The sequence below is a fragment of the Eriocheir sinensis genome, chromosome 13, assembly GCF_024679095.1.
Source record: "Eriocheir sinensis breed Jianghai 21 chromosome 13, ASM2467909v1, whole genome shotgun sequence".
In the NCBI taxonomy this organism is placed as follows: Eukaryota; Metazoa; Arthropoda; class Malacostraca; order Decapoda; family Varunidae; genus Eriocheir; species Eriocheir sinensis.
This window is the reverse complement of record NC_066521.1, coordinates 20657778-20671882: the sequence shown is the minus strand read 5'-3', so window position 1 is coordinate 20671882 and position 14105 is coordinate 20657778. Positions and strand designations below refer to the sequence as shown.

The window sequence follows — 14105 nt, the reverse complement described above, 5'->3', positions numbered from 1 at the left end:
CTCTTATCCATCCTCTTTCTCCCTTCCTCTTTTTCCTTCCGTCCCTCTCATTCGCTTTCTCTCCCCTCTCCCTTCTTCTTCCCTCTTTCCCTCCTCTCTCCCTCCGTGTTGATATTGGCCAGTCCCGCTAACATAAACAAAGGAATAAGTATGATATGATAACAGAGAGATGGAAGGAAGGAAGAAAGTGAAGAAAAAGGGGAGGAAGAAAAGAAGGAAGAAAAGGGAGGGAAAAAAGGAACGAAGAAGGGAAGGCATGTTGTGAGAGGGATGAAGGGAGGGAAAGAAAGGTAATGAAAGTGAGGAAGAAGAAAAGGAAGGAAAATAGAAGAAGGAAAAGAAGGAAAGGTAGAAGAAAGAAAGGAATAATGAGATAGGAGGAAGAAAAGGAAGAAAGGGGAAAAGGAAATGGACAATAAATGAGAGAGAGAGAGAGAGAGAGAGAGAGAGAGAGAGAGAGACGTGGCCTTCTTGGAGGCGCCAGGAGGTCATGATGACACATATTTGATCTGAAGGAGGAGGCGGAGGCGGAGGCGGAGGAGGAGGAGGAGGAGGAGGAATAGCAGGAGACTGTGAATGAACCCCTGAAATATCTAGGAGGAGGAGGAGGAGGAGGAGGAGGAGGTAATACTGGCGCCTGAGAAAGAGGTAATGGTGGTGGAGGAGGAGGAGAAGGAGGAGGAGGAGGAGGAAGAGACACTGGAAGAGGAAGAGAGAGGACAAAGAAGAGGAGGAAGAAGCAATATGGAAAGAAGAGAAAAACGAGAAAGAGAAGACATGGAAGAAGAGAGCGGTGAAGGAGGGTGCTGGTAGGAATAGGAGGAGGAGGAGGAGGAGGAGGGGGGGAACAGTGGCGCCAGGCGGATCAGACAACATCGCAGCTTGACAGACAAAGTAGCATCAGCCTCCGCGACGCCTCATCATCATCATCATCATCATCATTCATTAATAATCTAAGACATCACGTATAGAATTATGTTTTGCTCTCTCTCTCTCTCTCTCTCTCTCTCTCTCTCTCTCAGGTGATAATATTGTCACTTTTATATTGAGTTTGTTTGTTTGTTTGTTTTATAACTAACTTAACCTTTCATTATCATTATCATTATTATCATTTTCCGTCATTATTCCCTTGCAGAACTAATGAGCCCTTTCCCAACGTCCTCCACCTACTTACTTCCTCCATCTCTATCTCTCTCTTTATCTATCTTGTTCTATATTATTTACTCCTTTCCGTCCACTCTTTGTTTTTAATATTAGAATAAATGGACGGATTGGCAGATAGACAGACAGATAGATAGATAGAGAGAGAGATAGCTAGACAGACTGACTCTTTAATATTCTCGCTCATTTGTATTTATTTATTTATTTATTTATTTTTACTTTTTTATAACATTTGTAGCTCTGCGTCTTGCAAGTTTTTTCTTTACCATATATAGTCCGACCCAAGCGTGTGTGTGTGTGTGTGTGTGTCCGCTGTATAGTAGAGATGTCAGTGTGCCATTTTAGTGTGTGGTTTGTGTCCATTTTCGTCCACTTGAAGAAATGTGGGTCGGGTTATACATAAAGTTGTCATAGCCGTGTGTGTGTGTGTGTGTGTGTGTGTGTGTGTGTGTGTGTGGAGGCGAGGTTGAAGGTGGAAAAAATGAGGAAAATGATAAGGAAAAAAAAAGAATATAAGAGGGGAAAAAAATGGACATGGAAGACATTCATGGCCGCTTCGATAACTTGCAAGTGTCTGATAATTTATACTCGAGGAGGAGGAGGAGGAGGAGAAGGAGGAGGAGGAGGAGGAGGAGGAAGAGGCGCATAAGAACAAAGGGAATATTTAGGTAAAGGAAAGAGGAGGAAGAACAACACGAACAAGAAGAACAAGAACAAGAAGAAAGACAGAAGAAGAAGAGGAGGCGGTAATAAGCTGAATAAATGAAGGAAGAAGAAAAATGAAGGAAGGAAGAGAAGAAGAAGAGAGGAAGAAAAGGAGGGAAGAAGTGAAAATACAGAAGAGAAAGAAAGAAAGATGAAGGAAAATATAAGAAATACAGGAAGGAAGGGAGAGAAAGCAAGGGAGATTACACATACAGGGAGGAAATCAAGGGAGGAAAAGTGGAGGAAATAAAGGAACGAAAGGAAGGGAGAGCGGAAGAATACATATGCAGGGAGAAAGGGAGATTACACATACAGGGAGGAAAGAAAGGGAGGGAAAGAGGAGGAAATAAAGGAACGAAAGGAAGGGAGAGATGAAGACTACATATGCAGGGAGTAAGGAAGGGAGAGGTAATAGGGAGAAAATCAGAGACAAAAAAAGGGAGAATACACAGCAGGGAGAGGAAGGGAGGCGAGGGAGAAGGAAACAGGGAGTCAGACTTGGGCGGTGATCATATAGGGAAGGGTTCAGCCGGCGCCAGGGTGTGTGTGTGTGTGTGTGTGTGTGTGTGTGTGTGTGTGTGTGTGTGTGTGTGTGTGTGTGTGTGTGAGGGTCAACGTCACTTCTCCGGCGTGAATGTTTACAACCCAATTTCTCCTTTGGTACGGTGTGAGTGACGGGTACACACACACACACACACACACACACACACACACACACACACACACACACACACACACACACACACATGCACGAACAGATAAAGATAGACAGAGTGAAAAACCAACTTCCTTATGCAAGAGTTGACCAGTATCTTCCAATCTTTCATCCCCTTCACTTTATTTACATCGCCAAGAAAACAAAAGAGAAAATAAAGCAAAATAAACACACAAAAAAACGTATAAGTATCTATGTATGTATAAGTATATGTATGTATGTCTTTCGTGGCCTGTTCAGTGTTATTAGCGTAAAGTAATACAAGGAAGGGCAAGCGGTCGAGATCTTAGGCGGGGATGATAAGTGCAGCCTAATTACGCTGAGACTATCTTTAATGGCGCAGGAACTCTTGAAGGCGGCGAGTGTGTAAGTGAGAGGAAGGAGGGAGTGCCCGAGAGGGGAGTAAGAGGAGGAGTAGGGAAGTGGATCCTGAAGGTGAGGGAAAGGAGAGTCGAATTAGAAAGTGTAGGGTGACTGGAAGAGGAGGAAGGGAGGATGCTGGGAGATGAAGGAAATGAAAGAGTGGATGCTGGAAGGGAGACTGAGGGGCTGGGAGAGTCGAGTTAGGAAGTATTGGGTGACTGGAAGAGGAGGAAGGGAGGATGCTGGGAGATGAAGGAAATGAAATATGGAGATGCTGGAAGGGAAACTGAGGGGCTGGGAGAGTCGAGTTAGGAAGTATTGGGTGACTGGAAGAGGAGGAAGAAAGGATGCTGGGAGATGAAGGAAATGAAAGAGTGGATGCTGGACGGGAGACTGAGGGGCTGGGAGAGTCGAGTTAGGAAGTGTAGGGTGACTGGAAGAGGAGGAAGAGAGGATGCTGGGAGATGAAGGAAATGAGAGAGTGGGAGATGCTGGGAGATGAGTCAGAAAAAAAGTGGGAGATTCTGGGACAAGAGATGAAGATGCTAGTAGAGTTGAGAGATAGAAGAGTGCGAAAGACTGGAATGAGAGTGCGTTAGGTTACGTGTCCAAACTGTCCATTATACCTCCATGAAGGGCTGCGATGACGGACTGACAGACGGATTCGGTTACGCCAACAAACCCGAAGTGATTGAGAAGCGTACGAGTGAAAAACCGGAGTAACAATTTGGATAATATGAGAACGAGAGGGGAAGAGACGGAGAACGCTGGAGGAGGGTGCGAACGAGAGATAATGAAGTGGAGAAGGAGTGAAAGGAGTAATGAATGGCAGAGGAATGTGTGAAGAGAAAGAAAGTTGTAGGAGATGTAGGGAAAAAGAGAAAAAAGAAGAGTAACAAGGAAGGGAAAAGAAGAAAAAGAGGAAGAGGAAGAAAACTAGATAGGTGAAAGAGGAATAGGAAGAAGAGAAAGAAAAAGTTGTACGAGAGATGGAGGGAAAAAGGAGAAAAAAGAAGAGTAACAATGAAGAAAAAAGAAGAAAAAGAGGAAGAGGAAGAAAACTAGAAAGGTAAAAGAGGAATAGGAAGAAGAAGAAGAGGAGGAAGGTGCAACGTCTGTGGGTCGAGCCTGGGGGGGAGGAGAGGGGAAGGGGTGAATGGGGAGGGAGAGGAGAGTGGGGAGAGGAGGTAGGATCATCCGGGCGCCGTGAGATGATTAGGAGGAGAAAGAGGAGAGTGTGTGGGGAGAGTTTAATCCCAGATCAGTGCCGGGCGGGTAATGAGGCGGCTCTGTGGCTTCTGGTTCTGCCATCACGGCGCCACAGATAAGACGACGCCCCCTGCCCCCCCCCTAACCCCCAGACCCCCCTTCACCCCTGGCACGCCCCTCTCCCCGTTTCGTCTAAGCCCCTCACATCGGTTCGCGGCACGCCCCTTTCTCACCCCTGTTTCACCCCTTCCTATGTCTCCTCCCCTTTCTCCTCCTCCTCCTCCTCCTATTCCCCTGTGATTCCCCACCTCCTCTACCTCACTCTGGTCTTCCTACTCCTCCCTTCTCTACCCTCGTCCCCTCAATAGGTCCTCCTCCTCCTCCTCCTCCTCCTATTTCTCACTTCTACCCTATGACCTCTACTCCCCCTTCTCCTCCCCACTTGGCCCTTCTACTTCCCCTTCTCCCCATCAACCTCCTCCCTCTCCTTGCCTCGTATGGTTAGGTGAACGGGTGAAGGTAAGCTTGGTGGTGGAGATGGTGGTGTAGGTGGTGGTGGTGATGTGCGTGTTTTTACCGTAGAGATGACTGCCCCGCCGCCCTCTGTCCCTTACATCACCACTTCAAATGATCGACGTGGTGGTGGTGGTGGTGATGGTTGTGGTGATGACGGTGGTGGTGGTGGTTGAGCTTCCCGGTAAACGGTTATCGTGAGTGGGTGGTGTTGGGTGTTCCCGGTAGCGGCGTGCAGCGAGCGTGGGTTTCTACACACACACACACACACACACACACACACACACACACACACACACACACACACATACATTTCATCGTTACATACCTTCAGATCCAAGAAAAAAACAAGAGTAATGATTAGTATACAAACAGACTGGTGGATGTGTGCAACATGGAAATGCCAATAGGAATGATGTTGATAAGCTTCTAATAGTTAAAGAGTAAGGTAGGACTCGTAGCAATGGGCTTAGATACATTCAGATTCATTAGACAGAAGGATAATGATAATGCTAATTGGGTTACAGACTTAGTAGTGGATGAGTTAGAAGCTTAGCAATCATATGGTGAGGGTTAATACGCGAGACATCTTCAGTAAGCGAGATAATTATTCATGGATAGGAAGGATAGGTGTGTCAGGTCTACAGGCGCAGAGTGGCCGGCCTCCTGCAGACTCCTCGTTATGTTCTGGTCGTGTTGGCGTCGCCGGCCGTCCCCGTCTCGCCGTGTCCAGCCGTGCCCAGCATCACAACCTGGTCAGCGGCTGCCCAGTGCGTGCCCGCGCCCGCCACCCCGCGAAGCATGTGTGGGCGCCGAGGGAGGCGTGGCAAGACGGGTGGCTGGTGGGTACTGGTGCTGGCAGGTCAGGAGGGATGAGGGAGAATAGGGGAGGGGGGGGCACGTGCCGGATAGGGGGGCGCCACTCATAATCTCCCCCCCCTCCCCGCCCGTCCGGCCCCACGTGGGAACAACAGTGTCTACGTGGCGCCCGTCGCTCCCCGTCTGTTTGTTCCCCCAGACACAACATTCACTCAGTGCCCCGAGGCTCCGCAGGGACGCTAGGCCGCCCCTCCCCCTTCCCCCGCCCCTCCTGTGTCGCTCCGCCCCGGACGCCAACAGGCAGGCAAAGGTGTGGGGCAGAGTGGCCAAAATGGGAGCAGGTGGTGAGCGGGGAGGGGAGGGTCGGGCCTGGGGGGGGGATGGGGGGTCCCGGGTGTATACGCCTCCTCCCGCCCGAGGTCGGACAACTGGCGCCCGACTCTGCCCCTCAGCCCACCCCAGTCGGCGCCTGTACTCCCCGAGCTCACCGTGTGGCCCGTAGTCTGTCTGTCTCTGTCGGCCAACCGGGGTCAGCGGCAGCTTCCTCCACCATAAGTCACTTACTCGCCGCCGACAACGCGGCCGAAGCAGTTGGCTCGGGAAGTCTGTGTTGGACGGATGGTGGGCGACCCTCCTACAAGTTGCCGCGACCACTTCTCGCTCGACATTCCACAAAGTTTTTAACTTTTGGTGCGACTCGGAAATACTCGCGCGTTGGAGGAAAGCTGTGAGTGTCGCGTTGTGGTTTCTTGTGTGCCGAGAGGCCGTGTGTGCGCCAGTGCGCCGTGACACGCAGAGCGGCGCGCAGTGTAGTGAGGAGTGCAGTGCTTCGAGCACCAGCGGCCGCGGAGAGCTGCTGGTGACGCTTGCAGCCAAGATTGGTGCTTGGACGACAGCCTCACACGTTCAGTGAGGCCAAAGTGTTTATATGAAAAGAAACCTTCACCTGGGCGGCGGAAGCTGGAGTGTGTCGGTGGAGGTGCAGCGAGGAACAGGAAAAACGAAGAACTTGTGGAGATCGCGGCGCCGCTGGGCTCAGGCGGCTGCCATGGAAATCTTCGAGTGTGTGGACTGTTTCCAGAGCAGACCCAGGGTGCGGGTGCGGCAGCCGAGGACCCCCAGTGGTAAATACTTCCTCTTGCACGTTGAGTGAGTCGTGACTTGCAGGTAAACAGGCGAGCGTTGGGCGCCACCGCCGCCGCCGCCGCGACGCCCCCATCCGGATCACACCTCTCCCTTCCCCGCAGCTTCAGACACGTGCGTGCAGCGGCCAGACCTTTATTGCCTTGTTGTTGCTGGCTGCTTCTTGATTTAATTTCACCTCGTCATGAGTAGGGAGACAAGGATGATGAGGCGACGGTGAGGCGGCGAGGCGAGGCGTTGCAAGTTATTTAAAAGTTTGGGATAAGGTTCTGCGACACTTCACCCGACCTGCCCTAAGAAACCAAACCTCAGTCTCGCACCTGAGAGAGAGAGAGAGAGAGAGAGAGAGAGAGTGTTGACAGTAGAGAAGTACTTTGACCTTCCCGTTGCTAATAGATGCCTCCCCCCCTCTCCCCGAGCCTCCGTCACCGCCGCCCACGCCCCCAGCAGTTCCCGTCCCTTCGTGGCATCCCGTCTGCCCACCTTGACGTCAGTGCCCCATTTGCCACACCGACCGACTTTTTTCCCCTTCGTTTTTTTACCTTTTGTTCCTTCTACTTATCCTCCTCTCTCTCCCTTTCCCTTTTCTTCCCCTTGATTCTCCTCCTCTTCACCAACTGGCTCTTTCCTTTGTTTGTTTTTGTACTTTTCCCTTATTTTTCTTTTTTGTTTCTTATATTCTCCTTCTCTCCTTTCTCTCTTATTGCCTCTGTTTCTCCTCCTCCTCCTTCTCCAATTGCCTTTTTCTCCTCTTCCTTTTTTTTACCTACCTTTTGTTTCTTCTTTTCCTCCCCTCTCTCTTTCTCTCTCTCCCTTTTCCTCCTCCTCCTCCTCCTCTTCCTTCGGTTGACGTGTTTGGAGCGTCGACTTGATTTTTGTCTCCCTTGTCAGCATTGTCCGTCTTTTCTTTTTTCTTAAGACTTCACTCTGTCATCACTCACATCACTAGTCTCTCACCACACACACGTCTCTCTCTCTCTCTCTCTCTCTCTCTCTCTCTCTCTCTCTCTCTCTCTCTCTGTGTGTGTGTGCGTGCCTTCGCCAAGTGTTTCATCCCACAATATCACTCATGAACATCTATTCCGAGAGAGAGAGAGAGAGAGAGAGAGAGAGAGAGAGAGAGTTCACATGTAGCAGATCTTGTTTTTCTTTTTTCTTTTTTTTCTTATCCTGTTTTCTTGTTTTCCCGTCTGTCTGATTGCCGCTGCGTGGTGCCTCGGAGGTCAGGTCAGGTCAGGTCAGGTCACAGAGGTCACGTGCGTATTACAGGTCAGCTCGGGGGGGAGGCGGGGAGGGGAGGGTCAAAGGGTAGATGTCCAACTTGATAACACCGATTTCCTTCACTTCTACGAATTTTGGTAACATTGTTCAAAGTTATACACGATTGACAATAACAAATGGAGGTGGTAACACTGATTTACCTTCCCTTATAGAAGTATACTGTAACATTCGCGGGATTGGTAACGCTGATGTAATATTTTTTTAGAGGCAAGGATTGGTAACACTGTAAATTGCAATACCATTATTTTAGAGGAGTAAGGCTCTTAGGAGATTGGTAACGCTTATTTTTTAGAAGAGTTGGCAGTACTGTAACAATGATGGTGGTGGTGATGCAAGGTTTACAGAGGAATTGGTAACGCTGTCTATCGCAATACCATCTTATTTTAGAGTTGGCAATAATGGCGGTGGCGGTGGTAGTGGTGCAAGGATTGGCAACACTGTCTTTCTCTTCCGCTTTACCTTTGCAAATTTGGTAAAGCATCGACCTTCGTGCGTGGAGGCTGGCAACACTGCGGCCTTGAGCAGCGTGTAATAGCCGCGGCCTTCACACCTCGGCCCTGTCAACGGTTGGGGGGGGAGGGGGGGGGGTCCACTTCACCGCCGCCGCGCACTTTGCTGAGCTGTTCCTTGGTGCTGAGTGATCTGGACTGACTGACTGACTGACCTCTCCCTCCCTCCCTTCCTCCTTTCTTTCCTCCCTTCGTCATTCTTTCCCCTCCTTTCCCTTACCTCCCTCACCCTCTATTGCGTTCCTATTCTCTGTTGCTTGCCTAACCTTTGCTTGCCTAACCTCCTCCTCCTCTCCTTTCTCTACCGTCTCCTTCTCTCCTCTTCTCTACCTCCTCTTTTTCTAGTCCTTTCTCCGTATCTAGTTACTCTTTCCTCCTTTCTTTCAGCTCCATCACCTCCTCCGTTTCCTTCTCTTCATCTCTGTTGCTTCCCTTTAACCTCCTCCTCCTCCTCCATTCCTTTCTTTACCTTCATTTACTCTCTCCTTCTTCCTTCACCTCCATCACCTCTTCTGTTCCCTTCATTGCTTCCGCCTTCACCACCACCTCGATTTCTTCCTTCCCTCGTCTCCACCCTCTCAATATCTTCTTTTTTTCGTCTTTTCTTCCTCAGCTTGCATTCCGCTAACTCCCATCTCCTCCTCCTTTCCTCCTCCTCTTCATCGCTCATCTCTTTCTGCCTCTGTAATACACACACACACACACACACACACACGTTCACCCCACACACACACACACACTCATACCTTCCCCCTTCCTCACCCCCCACACACACACTCAAACACAGACGCACACACGCACACCGCGGTTTTATGTTTTACGACTTTCTCTTCTCCTCCTTGGCGGCGTCTTGGGATGAGGGAGAGGTGAAAGGAATCCCAGTAATGAGTGGAGGCGCCTGTCTTTTTTGCCTCCAAGGTCAGTCAAGAGAGCGCGCTGGAAGGGACGTCGCCGAGGGTGTTAGGTCACTTATTCTTCAGCGTATCAGTCCCATTGCGATCATTACCAAGGCCACGGAGAAGATTAACCGGGTATTCATGCGTTTTTGTTCTCATTTTCCCCCGTTTAATTAATGTGTAGATGTCAGGTTAAACTATCACTAGGATCACAGAAGTCCGTGAAAATCCCAGCAACTTTTACGAGAGGCTTTGCAGACGGGCGCACTTAGGAGCCGATACCTTTTAAGTCTGCGGGATTAGGTTAGCTTAAGTTAGATAGATAAGTCGATAAAACACTAGAGCAAGATTGAGGTATAGGATATGTTTAAGAATACGGGCTTATGGTAGGTTACGTTAGGTCAAGTCAGGTTGGGTTGGGTAAAGTTTAGGTTAGGTTGGGTTAGCCTTTTGGTTAGGTAGATGACGAAGCCCTGATAAAACATTAAAGTGAGGTTGAGGTTTTGGTTAGGTTAGGTTAGCTTAGGTTAGGTTAGGTTAGGTTAGCCTCTTGGTTAGGTAGATGACGAAGCCCTGATAAAACATTAAAGCGAGGTTGAGGTTTTGGTTAGGTTAGCTTAGGTAAGGTTAGGTTAGGTTAGCGTCTTAGGTAAATGACGAAGCCTTAATAAAACACTAAGGCAAGGTCGCCCGACGCCGCCTCGCCCGTGCCTCGCGCCAAGTACTTAACGAAGTTCAAAGACGCCCATTCACGGTGTCTTCTGGGCCCCGACGTGAGCCCCGAGGCGTAGGAGGTAAGAGGAGGAGGAGGTGTGGCGGCGCGAGACGAGACGAGGCGGATAGAGAGGAGGAGGTGAAGAAGTAGGAAGGAGGTAACGAAGTAGGAGAAATAGAGGAGGTAAAGAGATAGGGGAGATTGAGATATAGACTGTTATGTTGCCTCCTTATCCTTCTTTCATGATTGTGTTTTGTTTCTTGTTTTAATTAAGGAAAGTTTAAAGAAAGGAGGCAAAGAAGAAATAGGAAGAAGGTAAAGAGATGGGGGAGATTGAGATATAGACTGTTATGTTGCCTCTTTATCCTTCTTTCATGATTGTTTTGTTTCTTGTTGTTTTAATTAAGGAAAGTTTAAAGAAAGGAGGCAAAGAAGAAATAGGAAGAAGGTAGAGAGATGGGGGAGATTGAGATGTAGACAGTTAGGTTGCCTCTATCCTTCTTTCCTGACTGCTTTGTTTCTTGTTGCTTTAAGGAAAGTTTAAAGAAAGGAGGCAAAGAAGAGATAGGAAGAAGGTAGAGAGATGGGAAAGATTGAGATGTAGATAGTTAGGTTACTGATTGTTTTGAGGGTGTGTGTGATCATCCTGTTTTCGTCATGTTTAGCTGCTTTGTTTCTTGTTTGTGGGGAAAGTTAGAAGTAAAGTTTATTATGTTCTTTTAATGGGTAGTTCGTTGTCACTAACATTTGAAGTTTTGGCTTGTTTTGATGAACTGGAGAAAGGAAAACACAGATTACTATTACTATTTCTACTACTATTACTACCATTACTTATACAACCAACAAAGACACATAGTTAAGATTAGAAGATGAAATGGAAGAGATCATTAAAATATATAAGTTCTGAGAAACCAAAACTGACAAACAACGACAAAAACAACACAGACAAACCAAAACGTAAGAGAAAGCAAAGCAAACCAGGACCAAAACAAACCAGGAAAGAACCAAACTCTCAATCCTCTCTCTCCCTCTTTCTCTCTCACACTATCTCATCATTACCAGCATCGCATCGCACTCTATCGATTCATGTTTGTCTTACGCTCTGAGACCTTCCTCATGAATGCTGGCAGACCCCTAGTGTAGGTTATCTCCCTCCCTCCCTCCCTTACCCCTCTTCCCTCCACGAGCCAGTCTCTCCCCGCTGGCGCCACTGAGGAGGAGGAGGAGGAAAGGAGAGAAAGATTAGGTTGTGTGTGTTAGTTCGTCTGTTCGCCCTCTCATAACCACGTTACTTCAGCGATCAACTTCCTGGGAGAGAGAGAGAGAGAGAGAGAGAGAGAGAGAGTAATGTAGGCTTGTTAACTTGTTTTTCTTTCATGGACTTTGTAAATGATCTTGTTGTCGTGGGTTGTAAAATTGGAGGTACTTGAGAGAGAGAGAGAGAGAGAGAGAGAGAGAATCACGTAACCTTGTGGAGTCCTTATCTTATATATTATTTGCTAATTTCTTGTTAGGTTTTCCTCGTGATTATCAGGTATGGTGTGTGTGTGTGTGTGTGTGTGTGTGTGTGTGTGTGTGTGTGTGTGTGTGTGTGTGTGTACGTTTGACGCCTCGCTTGTCTGTGTGTGTTACGTGTTTCTGTGTGTGTGTGTGGGTGTGTGTGTGTGTGTGTGTGTGTGTGTGTGTGTGTGTTTACTGCATTTGTTTGGACAGTTTGCAATTTCGTTTATAGCTTGTTAGTTCGTTTGTCAGTCATTTAGTTTCGTTATTTATTTATTTATTTGCTATTTTCCTTATTTGCATTACTTGATAACTCCATGATTTCAGGTTTAAACGATTTTTTTGTCGTTTTCATTCATTTATCTCATTTATTTATTTCTTCCTCTATTCATTTGTCTTCTTTTTATGACGTTTTCTATTTATTTATGACGTTTTCTATTATTACGTTTTCTATTTGTTTATGACGTTTTCTATCTATTTATGACGTTTTCTATTATTACGTTTTCTATTTATTTATGACTTTTTCTATCTATTTATGACGTTTTCTATTTATGGCGTTATTTGATCCATTCCTTTATATACTCGCTAAAATTTACTTCTCATTATTCGTGTTTCCCTTCATTATAAATTTTCCCATCATCATCATCATCTGTCCCTCCTCCATGACGCAAGGTTTACTAATGGCCGGTTCTCTCTCCCTCCCTCCAGAGTCGCCTCCCCCACCCTACTCTCGATTCAGCTCTGATCTACTTAGACCTGAAGGTATGTATACAGGTCTGTGTGTGTGTGTGTATGTGTGTGTGTGTGTGTGTGTGTGTGTTCTCCTAGACATTCAAATATTTTCCTTGTCTTTTTTTTTTTTTACATTTTTTAGTCACTTAGCAATGTTATAATTTATCTTTATTTTTTGTGTGTGTGTGTGTGTGTGTGTGTGTGTGTGTGTGTGTGTGTGTGTGTGTGTGTGTGTCCTTCCTATCACTCCTAAGTCTTTGCTGTGGCTGTTGAGTTCCCTTCTGAGTATGTGTTCGTATGTGTTATCTGTTCCCTGTATCTCTTTCAATAGCTCAGGGGATCACCTCATTTTCTTCCCTTCCTCTCTCTCACTTGTAAATATGTTTCTAAGTTCCCTTGTGTGTGTGTGTGTGTGTGTGTGTGTGTGTGTGTGTGTGTGTGTGTGTGTGTGTTCCCTTGTATTATCTGTTTCATGTGTCACTTTCTTTGCTTAGTTCAGGGGATGACTTCTTTCTCTCCCTCCTGTCCCTCCTGACGCAGATGACGCCCCAAGTGAAGACGGTGACAGCATCCTGGAGTCGCAGGAGACGGGGGGAACCAACCAGTTTGCGACGTACGCCTCTCATGGGACTGGTGAGTACAGATTCTTGACTCATTTACCTGTTTTTTTACCTTTATTACGCTTTTGTTGTTATTTATCGCCATGTAGGAGTGCTTTCGAGTCCTTTAGCTAGAGATACACGCAGGGCAGCTTGGGTTTAGTTGACGATGTGAAGAGATATACGTGGATTAAAAGATGGAAATGAACACTACAACTTATTATCGATTTTCTTGCGTTTCTGACCCCGGTATCGTATTCGTAGCCGTTCCAGGACGTTTGCAAGGCCTAAAGCGTGATAAGTGTTTAGGACAGCTTGGGTTAAGTTATAGATGCTAAGAGATATAAGAGGATTAAGTTCGTTGATTTGTTTTCGCGTTTATTAGCTGTTGCACGGATGAGGAAAAGATCGGGAGTGAATATGCAGAAAGGGGCACACACACACACACACACACACACACACACACACGTCAGAGAGAGCGGAGAGGAGAGCGGACATCCACGCGCGCAAGCAAATGATCTCATCGAACGCCAATCTTTATTTCCTCTTCGTCCTCGTCGGCGGGTCGGTGATGCTTGTCCTGCTTGCCGCGGCCCCTCTCGCCTCCTAATGCCGCCGCCGCCTCACTGGTCATTCAGGGCGTTCGTCGGGCGGCTGCTGTTGGTGTTCGACAAGGCATGCTTCTGCGGCCGCGACGAACTCAGCTTTTCAATACTCGATCCTCGGTGGTCTGAAGGTCACATGAGATGGAGATGAAGGCGGGTGTAAGGGTGTTCCAGAGAGAGGGAGAGGGAGAGAGAGCGTTCAGAATAAACAAAGTCACACATGGAAATCCCAGGGAAGTAAAGGCCTGGTAGTTCCCCTTATAGGACCTGCAAGTCAACCAGCCAGCCAGCCACCTCCTATCCTTGCCTCACCTCTCCCCCCTTCCTGCCCTCCTTCCCCCATCACCCCTTAGAGACAGTGTCCGAGCAAGGGGGGCAGACAGACGGGGGGCGTGGGGGGCAGGGTGAAGCAAGCATCTTGGCGCCAATCATCAGTCGCTACTTTCCTGTTTGTCTGTCTAGCATTTTTATTCCTGTCGTTATCTCTCTCTTTTTCTGGCTTGTAGTCGTTGGGTTCGTGGTCTTGTGTTGCAGCTCCGATAGGAAGCACGGAAGGATCTGTAGGATGCCATTAGTATAGTCTTGTGTCTGAGGGAGGCGGTGAAGGAAGTGTAGAAGTCTGAAGTCTGAAGCTCCCGAA

General features: G+C 47.8%; 1 protein-coding gene and 1 long non-coding RNA gene across 2 annotated transcripts in view; both read left to right on the top strand.

Annotated features, from left to right (window-relative positions):
- The window catches only part of LOC126998165 (mothers against decapentaplegic homolog 6-like), a 111065-nt gene that overhangs the window by 62269 nt on the left and 34691 nt on the right, over positions 1-14105 (top strand). Inside the window, exons 2-3 of the mRNA XM_050859606.1 lie at positions 12238-12291; positions 12802-12894. Of these exons, the coding sequence (XP_050715563.1) occupies positions 12238-12291; positions 12802-12894 (147 nt within the window). The remainder of the gene's footprint in view (positions 1-12237; positions 12292-12801; positions 12895-14105) is intronic.
- Positions 6659-11328, top strand: LOC126998168 (uncharacterized). Its single transcript, XR_007752659.1, has 3 exons — positions 6659-10212; positions 10345-10477; positions 10605-11328. It is a non-coding gene; the product is annotated as an uncharacterized LOC126998168 (long non-coding RNA).